At 35.1% G+C, this 12,521-nt stretch overlaps 1 protein-coding gene across 1 annotated transcript in view; it reads right to left on the bottom strand.

The window, feature by feature from the left end:
- Nucleotides 1-11,839, bottom strand: part of MS3_00008872 (uncharacterized protein) — a 46,733-nt gene extending 34,894 nt beyond the window's left edge. Inside the window, exons 1-4 of the mRNA XM_035734326.2 lie at nt 11,273-11,839; nt 9,233-9,424; nt 8,008-8,178; nt 1,597-1,650 (exon numbers count right to left, since the gene is read on the bottom strand). Coding sequence (XP_035587912.1) covers nt 1,597-1,650; nt 8,008-8,178; nt 9,233-9,424; nt 11,273-11,332 — 477 coding nt within the window. The 5' untranslated portion in view covers nt 11,333-11,839. The remainder of the gene's footprint in view (nt 1-1,596; nt 1,651-8,007; nt 8,179-9,232; nt 9,425-11,272) is intronic.
- Between the last annotated feature and the right edge of the window lie 682 nt (nt 11,840-12,521).

Raw genomic sequence — 12,521 nt, 5'->3', positions numbered from 1 at the left:
TGTTTCTTCACTGATTCCGGAAGTTTTGAGTGATGAATCTAGTGATGCGAAGAATTTAAGTTTTGAGGCGTCGCTTGTACTGTAGTTTAGTACCTTTCGGAGTAGGTGTTCTTCCATCAAAATCATCCACATGAACTACAAATCTTCCCCACCATTAAGTATTATTACATTGAGATAGAACTGTCAAGTAAAGTCCCAGAGTAGTAACAGAAGCAACGTACGAAGTTCTACGTTGTTACTGACTGAACAGAAGCAACAACATTAGTGAAACAGCCATTAAGAATAAATGACATTCTTAGGCTGCTAGCAGTCGATCATAAGTGTTTTGGAAGAATCACTGTTATCTTTTGAGACTGTCTAATGATCCATGTCGAGGCTATACATAAGTATTAGGTTGGATAGTGAATTAATTAATGAGGTAGTGAATGATTATCAACTGAGTTAGTTCTGATATATGTTAAGTATCCCGAACCTCCACTTATCTCAACCTGTGGTGTTATGTGGTGTAGGATTAGGCTGGAAGAAATTTAGGGACGGTCGAACGAAATGTGGTCATGTTAATAGATGTAAACTATCTGGTCATGGGACCGCGTGATTATCGTAACCAATGGTTAGAGACTGTAAATAATATAGCTCAAAATCATTTGGAGTGGCGCATTTGCATCCATTTTTTGTATCCTCCTTAATTCTGAGCTTCTGAATTCCTCATAATTCTTTTGAAGTCACAAATTTGTATTTTCTCTAATCGTATCTTCGATGCTCAGTTTTTTCCATTTCCACTGATACTGTTACTACTTCTATCACCACTGTGTAATTCGCCTTAATAATTTCATCTTTCTGAGCGAATGTCGTATGACAACTTTCATTGATGTACATACATATCAGGTTAAATTTTGCTACCGACTGACTGTTTGAAGAAATCTTTGTTCAAATACGAATATCCTTTATTCATATATATGTGTATAAATTTTATTGTACGATTGGCGTAAAACCTGATGACAGTCTAAGCACAGACAATGTTGTTCACTAATGTCATATTCGATTTGGTATTCAATCAGTTCTACCCCACTGAAAGACAACTATTATCATATTAATCACAGATTTCCCGTCATGCATTACACATAAATTGAGTAAATTCATTCTTTTATGATGCATTATTTATAGCTGGTCAGGTGGGAATATTAGAAAAGAATATCTGTGATATTATTAATGGTGGTCAAGGAAATGTCTCTGAAGTGAGTGTTTATACTTCTTTTTGTGATTTTCAACGTCTGATATTTGTTTCTCATTCTCAGTTAAGGATATACATTTTGATCTATTCAAGTAGGATACTACCTCCAAGTTATATTAATTATACACATATGAACCAAATTCTACGTTGCGACTGAAAGATCGGTTGACCACAAACTGACACAGTGTTCAGAGGAAAAGCCGGAAATCAGAATGACACAATTTATGCAGATGTGAAAGATCAATGAACAAGCTCAGCGATTCTACTACTTAAAGGTTACAAGAAGCTTAACTACAATATAAGCATGAGATAATGATTTCAAAATTTGTCTATGAAAAATGGACATATACGTTACAAATATTTACCTTATCATAACGTAAAGTTATTCCAAGTGCCAAGATTAAATATTCATATGATATCTGAAAGGAAATATCATAAGAAAGGAAATTTATGAAGATTATTGTTTTATGTGGAGAGACTATAATTTAGGGATGAACCAATCAGGTATAAAATGACAGGTCCTAGATTTTGGCGCGAAATGTCACTCAACCATTTGACTATATAGAGTTTTGGCATTATAGTTGATGTCATTTCGTGATGAAAACCCTAAATCTAATTTCTAACTTTAAATATCAACTGTAAATCATAATTATGATTCCCCATACTGGTTTATAACTCTCATTTGGTCCTAGTTATTAGGTGGACACTCTCAAGGTTACTTTGACGCCGCTCAAAGGTCGTTCATAAATTAGTCTCACTGAATAAAGTAGTATATTGTGCAGCCCAGAATATCACGATGCTGATAAACTTTGAAAGAATATAGTAGAAAAAGTTTAATGCAATGAGAAGACAAAGGTTATCAGAAATATGTGATTTAATTGCGCAATAAATTTCGAACAATCTGATCACATATATACTTGTTAAGAACACTTTTATATGAAAACTAAAAGGTCAACTAGATAGGTTAAAGGTAAGCCATAACAAAGAAAGATAAAATATCAGAAGGGGGTTTTGTGGAGATTTTAGTAATTTCAATTGTTGAGATCATGAGTTAATTGAAGATAGACCAACATAGAAAACCTAGAAGTACTGGACGGCCGTTTCGTCTTATTGTGGGACTTCTCGGCAGTGCGCATCCACGATCCCACCCCGCGGGATCCGAACCCAGGACCTATCACTCTCGCGCGCCAGCACTTAATCACTAGACCACTGAGCCGGCATCCAACGGTGTTAATGTCTAACTTCAACTAATTCACGAAATTGAGCGACACATACATCATTGTCATCAGTGAGTTACTATCTCACAACTGACCCGGTTGAACTCCACTGGTCACTGCTTCTCACTAGATCTCCAGGACATACATATTGAAGCCAGTCACTAGTGACTCATGATCTCAACAATTGAAATAACTAAAATTTCTACAAAAACCCCTTCTGATATTAATCAACATATGCTCACTAATGAATGGCTTCAAGATGTATATCCTGGAGTTCTAGTGAGAAGCCGTGACCAGTGGAGTTCAACAGAGTCAGTTGTGAGATAGTAACTCATTGATGACAATGGTGGGTGTGTCGCTCAATTTCGTGGATTAGTTGAAGTTAAACAATAACACCGTTGGATGCCGGCTCAGAGGTCCAGTGGTTAGATGCTGGCGCGCGAGACCCGCAATAGGACGAAACGGCCGTCCAGTGCTTCCAGGTTTTCTATGTTGGTCTATCTTTAATTGACTCATGATCTCAACAATTAAAAAATATACAAAAACAATCTGACAGCCACTTTGGATAATAAACCAATATTACTAGGCTAGGTTAAGGGTAAGAACGAATTGTTTATGAACACATAAAGGGGGTTTCAGTTTCCGTATAGCCAAGGCTTCAATAAATCTTAGGATACGCCCTTGAAGGCTTCTGTACAACACTACAACTGCTGACTTGATATCAACCTTATGATCAGTCTCTTATTTGACCATTGGAATTCATTTGTTAGAAAAAGGTTAAAATATTCAGAAAATAGATCATAATAGCCAAGCTCCTAGAATAGTCATTAAAGAATAGTGTATTTGTAAAATCTCAGCAAATGAATTCGAAGTAAATCCAACGTATAGCCTTGCAATCTGGTCTAAGCTTTTTCAAGGAAATTTCCTTGAATAGTGCTTAAAAATGTGTGTGCGCAGTAGAAAACTATTTCGAAATTCATGTTAAACGACTTGGAAGTAAACGTTAAGCATGAACAAAGAAAATGTATTATAAACCAATCAGATGTTACAATCTAAAAGAGTCTATATTTTTAATCAGTTGAATGGATATAATTTGTGGTCTAAGTACTGATGTTCATACATAATTTCGAATCTAGTTTGTGTTTTAAATGACAGAAAGTTATAAACCACTGGATCACAGTACCCGCCAAATATTCAGCCGATATGTGAAACCCACCATTCTATCTCAACATAGTGCACGCAATGTCGAGTCACCTAGACTAAGGCCACATTGCTACTCGGTCGATAGCATTCGATCTGCACTAAGAACTTGATACACATGACATTTGTTATAATCTCACTCAGTGATCAATCAGTTGTGAAACTCAACAATATTATATGTGATAAAACATCACGAGGATTTTTAAACATCCTGCAGTCAATGTTACTAATAAACCAATGCAGTGACTAAAGTTTATTCTATGCGAACCCAAAGACACAACAAAAAAAGAACGACACGTTTCACATCATCAACACAATAAATCATAAAAGCTGTAGCAAACACTACATTGGACAAAATGAACGCATACACGAACATAAAATATCAGTGAAACGACGCACTACGTTATCATTAATATTAATGTATGTGTAAACAACCATGGATACAAATTCGAGTGGGATAACGTCTAAATTCCACACTGATGGGATTTTCAGAATGGCAAATAATTTCTAGAAACGTAGCATTTATACCCATTGGTCATCAATAAATTATATATGTTAACCCATATGAAAAAGGTTCATCCAGCACATGATGAGAGGACAACAGAACAAAACAGTCAGATTTAATATCAAAAAAAGTGAAAATGACAAAACCTACAAACATAATCAAACACAAGCAACGATACCAAAATGGGCTGATTAAGAGCTCGTAGAATAACCGAGAAACGTCTAAATTACGTAATCATTGAACTTGTTCGGATCACTAATGAAAGATCCACAATTAAGCCATCTACCTATGAAACTTCAACAATACCAAAATAATACTAACAATTTACATGCTGATTAGCAACAAAGTTTGTTAAATTTTGGTTTAAATTCTAAGAACAGAAGAACGAGATCGAAACCTATGCGAAAAATTCAATACATACAGAGCGTAACATATGATAGTTATGAAATTGGTATGTGTGATAGATGAAGATCATAACTAAAATCAGACCATAAGAAATCAACTAATCTTATAGAAGCGAGATAATAAAGGACTTAATACATATCACATAAATCCAGACCACAGAGTGATCAAACAAAAAGATATCGTACAGAAAAGGTCAACATCTAAACGAAATCTTAATTACTGCCAAGGACAGTAAAGAAAATATGTTGTTATTAACACAGGAATTCAGACAGCTCATTGAAAATCTTATCAGCCCTAATATTATTAACCTATATATTTATTTGTAGGTTAAAAACTGAAAACACAATTGTATGAACGAAGTATATTCTTTTCAATAATTTCTCATCAGATTCTACAATTATAAATCCAAATTAATAATCCATAAAATTGGCCAGATTTAAGGCAGAGAGTACATCATTTGGAAATTGTAATATGTGAATCACGAAACGCGCGTCCTGGATTCCACTGCTAGCCACTATCCATCTTTGCTCAAAATCGTTAATGTTGGGGCTGACCAATATGGAGTTGTTAACTTGACTCAGTTTATAAGTGAAATGAAATTGTGAGATAAATTATCAGAATAAATATGGTCAACATGGGGTAAGAGAGAGAGAGAGAGTATTAACATTACAAATCGGAAATTGCGTAATATGTAAAATAATTAGGTCAAATATAGTAGATTCAGGGGTGGATATTGAATAAATCCCTCAAAAAGGGGTTATCAAGTGTAAAGACAATAATAATAATAATAATAATAAGTTTGGGACATAAAATGAACATTAATCAGATTACGTCACCACATTATAAGATTGATTATTAGCTAGTTGGCCAGGGTAAAAGGAGTGGCTGAACACACTTCTTTTGGATACAAAGCTCTGGCTTTTTGATCCGAACAGCAATTGTTTCAGCCGTCTGTAGGATTCGCAGTCTGACGGAATTAGGTAGACTGCTGTTGACACGATAAACTATTGCAAAATATTGTTCCATGTTGGCTGTATGTCCTGTTTGGACTAAATGGTCTAAGATGGAGTTGTTAACAGTTTTGACAACACCTTTGCTTAACCACACGGGTAGGTGCTCACGAGCCCGAATGTACAAATTCCTAGAACATCTACCAATATAACTTGCTCCACAGGAGCAGTTGAATTGATAGATACAGAAGAAGGTGGCTAGTCTAGGTAATTTATCTTTCAACCTCGGAGTGATTATTGGTCGTGTGGAGAATAGTAGTTGTAGTTTAGCTGCGTTAAAAGTCCTTTGAATTGATCTACTTAACATTTCACTCGGCGCGTCGCCTCTGAATTGTAAGCGTATATATAGAGGCTTTCTATTTACCGTTGGATATTCTCTACGCTGTCTTCTTTGGCTAAGTTTTTATTTATAAATTTCTCTGGATATCCATTTTCTTTCAGGGTTGTAAACAATGTCTTTGTTTCATCTTCAATCGTATCCATAGTGCATATAGTCTTGATTCTATGATGTAGTGTCTTGATAAGGTTCCTTTTTTGTTGTAGAGGAACGAAACTGAAAAAGTTAGTATATTGACCCGTCCAGGTCATTTTCCTGTTTATGTTTCTTTTTAGCGATCCATCTTTTCTCCTTGTAAGCAGAACATCTAGGAAGGCTATTTTACCCCCATTTTCTTTCTCACATGTGAATTTTATGGACGGATGAGCTGTATTGAATTCCTCGAGTGTTCTTATCAAGTCCGTATGCTCGTTACAAAGGATAAATGTATCATCCATATATCGACAGTACAATGGAAACTTATCGATCTCTTGTGCCAGTGGGCCGTTTTCTAGTTTAGAAAGGAAAATGTCTGCCAATATGGGACCCAGGGGTGAACCCATCGCGACGCCATCTATTTGTCTGTAGATTTATTTTACATATTACGCAATTTCCGATTTGTAATCTTAATACTCTCTCTCTCTATCTCCCTCTCTTACCCCATGTTGACCATATTTATTCTGATAATTTATCTCACAATTTCATTTGACTTATAAACTGATTTAAGTTAACAACTTCATATTGGTCAGCCCCAACATTAACGATTTTATTTATATAATAAACAATTCCTGATTCACATAATACAATTTCCAAATGATGTACTCTCTGCCTTAAATCTGGCCAATTTTATGGATTATTAATCTGGATTTATAATTGTAGAACCTGATGAGAAATTATTGAAAAGAATATACTTCGTTCATACAATTGTGTTTTTAATATAATGGGAATTTTTCATCAATTAAAAACTGAAAGTAAATATCGCAAAATGTTAAAAATTATGGTGAAATTTTTGTTTTCTGAGCTCAATGATTTGGTCATGGAGCTTCAGGTGGAATTTTGTGCTGATGATATCATTCAGAAGGACGATGAAGGCTCCACAACCGAACCATTCAGTTCAGAGAACAAAACTCTGTCAAAACATCCACGTGAGCTACAAACTTTCACTTTCGTTAAAAATTGTATGTATCGAAGTATAAAATTCCACCGAGTAAGTAATGCAGTTGTTAGAAAACGGGTACTTAGTAAGGATGGTAAATCAATTGATGAAGTAGTGAAACGTCATCAGTCGAGATGACTGGGACACATATTGCGCGTGACTAACTACCGACTGCCCTGACGAGCGATGTTTCATGGTGTAGGAGTAAGTTGGAAGAAAGCTGGGGCCGGCCAGACCAAAACATGGCAGAAATTCATGAAGTTACTGACAAGTGAACTGAACTATCTTGGTAGGTGTAGACTACTTGATTGGGATCCGTGAGTTGATAGCAACCGATGGCTAGAGACCTTGAATGACATGGCTGAAAATCGTTTGCAATGGCGCAGGTACGTCCACTCTTTGTGTTCACTCAAATCCTTATCTTCTGAATTTTTTGTGCCCTAGTTTTTTTCTCTTTCCATATTTATTTCTCTGGACTATACTCCTTGAGTAAAGTCTTCAAGCCCTAATCTTTTTGGTTACTGCTTATACTTTTACTACCTCTACCACTACGGGATTTGAATCAACAACTGCATTTCTGTGCTAATGTGGTATAGCAACGCAAACTGATGTACGTACGTACGAAGTTCTACGTTGTTACTGACTGACTGAATTTATTAAAATAGAAATTTCATTTTACATATCATATTTTTTCTAAAAAAGTAGATAAGTTTATTACTAATATTCATGAGTATAGTCACTTTACTTGTAGCTACAAAAATAAAAATAAAATTCAAATAGAAAAAGATACATTTTGTAATAAAATTAGCTTTTCTTAGGAAACTACAAGTAGGTATTCAAAATTTTCTTTATTAATTGCATGTATGTGCTACATTATATTAAGTAAATAAAAAAAACAGTGAAGGAAACAATATGCATTTTGCATAACTTTTTTTCAAATAAAAATTAGTTTCATGAAAGTACTCACTTTATCTCCATTTGATAGTACAACATAAGATTCTTTTGGTTCAATATGTGTAATTTTATCCTTATACAATGTGGCTTTTGATGTTAAAACTTTTTCTAGAGGTTGAGCTGATTCCTTTAACGGTTTAATACCAGCACCAACAAGTGTCCATAAAGGTTGGTAATAATGAGTCTGAATAACAATATTATTGAAAAAAAAATAATATAGCGATATCACGAGGAAAAAGAATATGGAATAGTAAAGGCTGACGTTGAAACAGGAACACAGTTAATATATCAATCCTCCAAAAAGTATGTTCTATCGCTCACCAAAAAAAGCAAAACCTCAATTACACCAAGGAGTGTAATTGAGTTTCATTTTGACCCATGCCTGAAAAAGTATTGAGTCATTAAATTCCAAGGCTTTTAGGAATTTGTCCAGGTATTTGTGATAGACTGAAAGCTAATAAGTCAACAACAAAAAACTTTGTCCTGTGGCGTTACTTTTTATCGAATTCATGCAAAATCAGGTAAAACTAGACACCAAAAATATCACGTGCTATACAAAAGAGAATTTGTGGGTTGAGATAGTGTATAGTCTCCCAAGGTGGACCAGGTACTTATCCAGGAAGATCACTTCGAAAGCCTCTGACTTGGAGGTGTAATTCTTAAACCAGTGAATTCACGTCAAACGTTGTATCATTGTAACTGGTAACCAAAAATAAGTTCCTATATCAATCATCTGCTTAGGACCGTGGAGCCTAAGCACACCATTAGTTTGGGATCATATTTTTCCAACTTTCATGAGTGGTACAAACTGACCTCCTGTCCTTTTTACTCAGCTTGAGTGTCAGATAATGTTTAGCATGAAGGTTACTGAAATTACAATTAAAGTGTATTTGATCCGTCAAAAATACTGTTTGGAAATGGCAATACTTATGACATTGTTGTGCTCAGTTTCGGTGTTACTTATACGGCAGTGTGAACGAATAAGAATAAGCATAGTTGCAGGAGATTCTTAGCTCGGGAAGTTGTTAAAAGAAGAAAACCCAAGCCATACAGGAATTTTGTAATGATTAAAACAAGACAGTTGAAATAAACGTAAGACCCAACATGGAAGTCTATCAGCCTACGTTATCGTATTATAACAGGACAACCAGATGAAATTATTAAGATAAAAATATCAACATGGTAGAAAAGAGTAATTTGCCATAAAGGATTTCCAATAAGATTTAAGAATTACTTACTGCAGACGGCTCAATGACAGCAACTTCATTCTTTTCGAAATGTTTACATAAACGATTAGCTATTGAACAACCACCTGCGCCTCCACCTACGATAAGAATTTTATGCTTTGGTTGTTGATTTGTAGAACTCATATTTCTTATAGAAAGAGCAAAGACTCGAGTGAATAATGTTGGTTTAGAAAATACGTCCATCTGTAGTTTTTTAATCAAAGCAAAGCAAAAAAGATTAGTTTCACTGGAAAATGACTGACGAAAATGCACCTATACATTTACAGTTCGTAATAGTGTATTGCTGTTAACCTATTAAATATTTATCGGTAAACAATTGTACTAGTGATTGAGCTTAGGTTTCGACGAGAATGAACTTAACCTTTGAATGTCTATGGACAGGCTTATACACTATAATTATATTTTGAATCTGTGGTAAGTGTACTAAAATTTGTTTATATGGTGGGTTACTAAAATTTGCCAGAAGTATGATTTTCTATATTTATTACATTGAATAAACTCTAGTAAATAGATAGACAACAATATACAGTAATCACAGGCTATTTTTTATTATTCTGAAAGCTAACCTAGCTTACCAACGTTTAGATCACGTAAAACATCCCTGAGCAGAACTTTAAGCTGAGTTTAACACAATTAGAAAAGATAGTCTGGCTTATTAATAAGTGTTCAAGGTCTCTGAACTAGGTTACAATCTATAAATAATCTTTTGTTTGATAAGGTTCTTGAAGCTTAAAACAAAAAGTATTAAGTTGGTATGGTGATGAGCTATACGATAAAGACTGACCTACAGATTCTAAATACCACAAGATACATAGGTGACGGGTTTATATCTGAAATCGCATTTGGAATCACATAATTACCTGTTAGTATCCATGTATCTATATAGAGATGAACAAGAAATAAATCAATGTTATGTCGTACGGATAGTGTGTGAACATAAGTCAATCATATACCATGAGAAATAAAAACAGGAAGCAAACAATAGAATGCCAGCATGATTTTGCAATAAAACATAATTTTTATGACATTATTTATGAAGCTTTCTCAACGTGCTAGTGAACAATTCATCTATTACTTATTTAGACACCAAGTTGTGAAACGAGGAGTAAAAATGTATTAGTTTGATACTTAGTACCGCAATACTTCTGAGTGCAGTGACAGTTAACATAAACTCAAGAAGCTCAAAAATCAAGTTGGACTCATTTGCTACAAACAAGAAAAGGAGGAACAGGAAAAAGTTACTCGACAGGCTTTTAGTTATCTTAGTAAAACGAGTTAGATGAGTATAAAATCGATTCATTTCCTTGCTAAATTTAACTATCATTGATTATCAGTCAATTTGCCATAGTGGCCCTGTATCTGGCTCCAGTTAGATCATAGGCCGATTGTTATCGAAATATACATGCCAACTACCCTCGTAAATAACTATCGACTTGAATCCTGTTAGTGAATGGTTGAATTAAATAAACCAGATACGAGAATGGGTTCTGAACACGTTTATTTCATATACTCGTTTATCTGGACAGAAAATTAGAGAAACAAAGTGGGGAAAGCGAAGCGAAGAAGAACAGAGAAAGCGAGTGAGCCAACTCCACTTTAGTAGCTATGTATCTGACTCCAGATCGGAAGGCTGCGTGTTCGTATCACGTCAGACTTACCAGATAATTGTGGTGGACAAAAATATACCATTTACAAAAGTAATGATAAAGTTATTACAAAATAAGTCTGTGTTAGCTCTCCTCACAGAATGTAGAAGAGTGGGCCAAACAGGAAAACAAATGGTTGAAGCTCCTGTTAACCAAAATGAAGTTTGTAACCAGGTGATAGTTTTCAAGTGATCAGGAAGAAAACGAACTAAATTATAAACACTAGCACAAAACATGAGCACGGGAAAGCGAAGAAGGACGTCAACCTGATTCCAGTATAGCACTTAAAGACAGGATAATATAAAATATGAACACAAATATGATATATTTCTAGAGATAATGAACTAGAGGATGTAAGCAGAATTGTACATCTATAAGCACTTACTTCTTCCTTTGGAAAACGCATAAAGTGAAATAACTTGTAGACAATTTCAAGGCGAAACATATTCAAATAGAAAAGAAATAGAAGTGAGTGCTTTTAAATAGGTTTGCTATTTCAGTCACGACAACAAACTGAAAGCTTCAAATTTCTACAAACGTTGTTTTGTTTCAGGACTGCTATTTGATTGGCCAGAAACAATGAATCCGATGTCCAATATCTTTGTCTCGATATTGTATATACTGTTGTATCAGTACAATTCGATGGGTTCGGTTTTGTTTAGGGAGTGGTAGTCTACCCACTAGACCGCAATAATTTCATTCAGTTTGTTAGTTATTTGTAGATTTGTATATCATAAAGTTGGGTGAGTCCGTTGGTCTCAGGGCAGTACGGAGTCTTGATACCAGCAGCTATCACATTACCAGGTAGGAAGCTGGTTGGTTGCAATTTGAAGATAATGTGATAATAAAAGTGTCAAAAGATAATTGTCCCGCGAACAAATGAATAAGTTAACTATAGCGATGAAAATTCCCTAAATAAATTGTTCTGTAAGTCTTTGACATTAATGCTGACCTGACTAGTTTTACTGGACACATCTAGATAAAAGCGTTAGGTCACGCATACACATTAGAGAACGAGTGGATATGCCGTGCTACGCATCCCCTATAACTGTTGTCCATCTTAAACCAAACGCTTTCTTATTTATCGATAGCCTTCCAAATATATCTTCGTACCCCTTCATTTCTGACTTCTGATTTGACTGAGTTGATATGCTTTGATCATAAAGTTATTACTTGTTTAGGCGTTGCCAAACTCCGAATACCTGTCGCATCTTTACAACTTATTGAGAATGAAGACAATGTTAGGAGACGAAACTAAAAAAATAATAGGGAAATCAGAGATATTATTATGCGAGATAGTAGGACTTTACGGATTGTCGGTCATGGTAATCGTGGTAAGTTGTGAGACAAGTATCAGACGTAGCTGACTCAAGGGACCCGTGTTGGGCTTCATGGAGGATGTTGTTTTTAACCTTTGACAGTAATAAGAGAAATACGCTTGGTCTGTAATGAGCTGAGTCATTTCTAGCACCCTCTTGAAGACTGGAGAGAGCGGCCTGCTTCTGTTATATTGTGAGTCAGTGTGGATCTAATGAGTGACTGAGCAGGTAACACTCTAGTGTCCCGATGGCTTTTGCGCACTGTTTTACGATTGTAGACCGAATGTTATCGAATACAGGAGACTTTCCTAAACG

Source organism: Schistosoma haematobium, chromosome 6, assembly GCF_000699445.3.
Source record: "Schistosoma haematobium chromosome 6, whole genome shotgun sequence".
Classification (NCBI taxonomy): Eukaryota; Metazoa; Platyhelminthes; class Trematoda; order Strigeidida; family Schistosomatidae; genus Schistosoma; species Schistosoma haematobium.
This window is presented reverse-complemented; position numbering and strand designations above follow the sequence as displayed.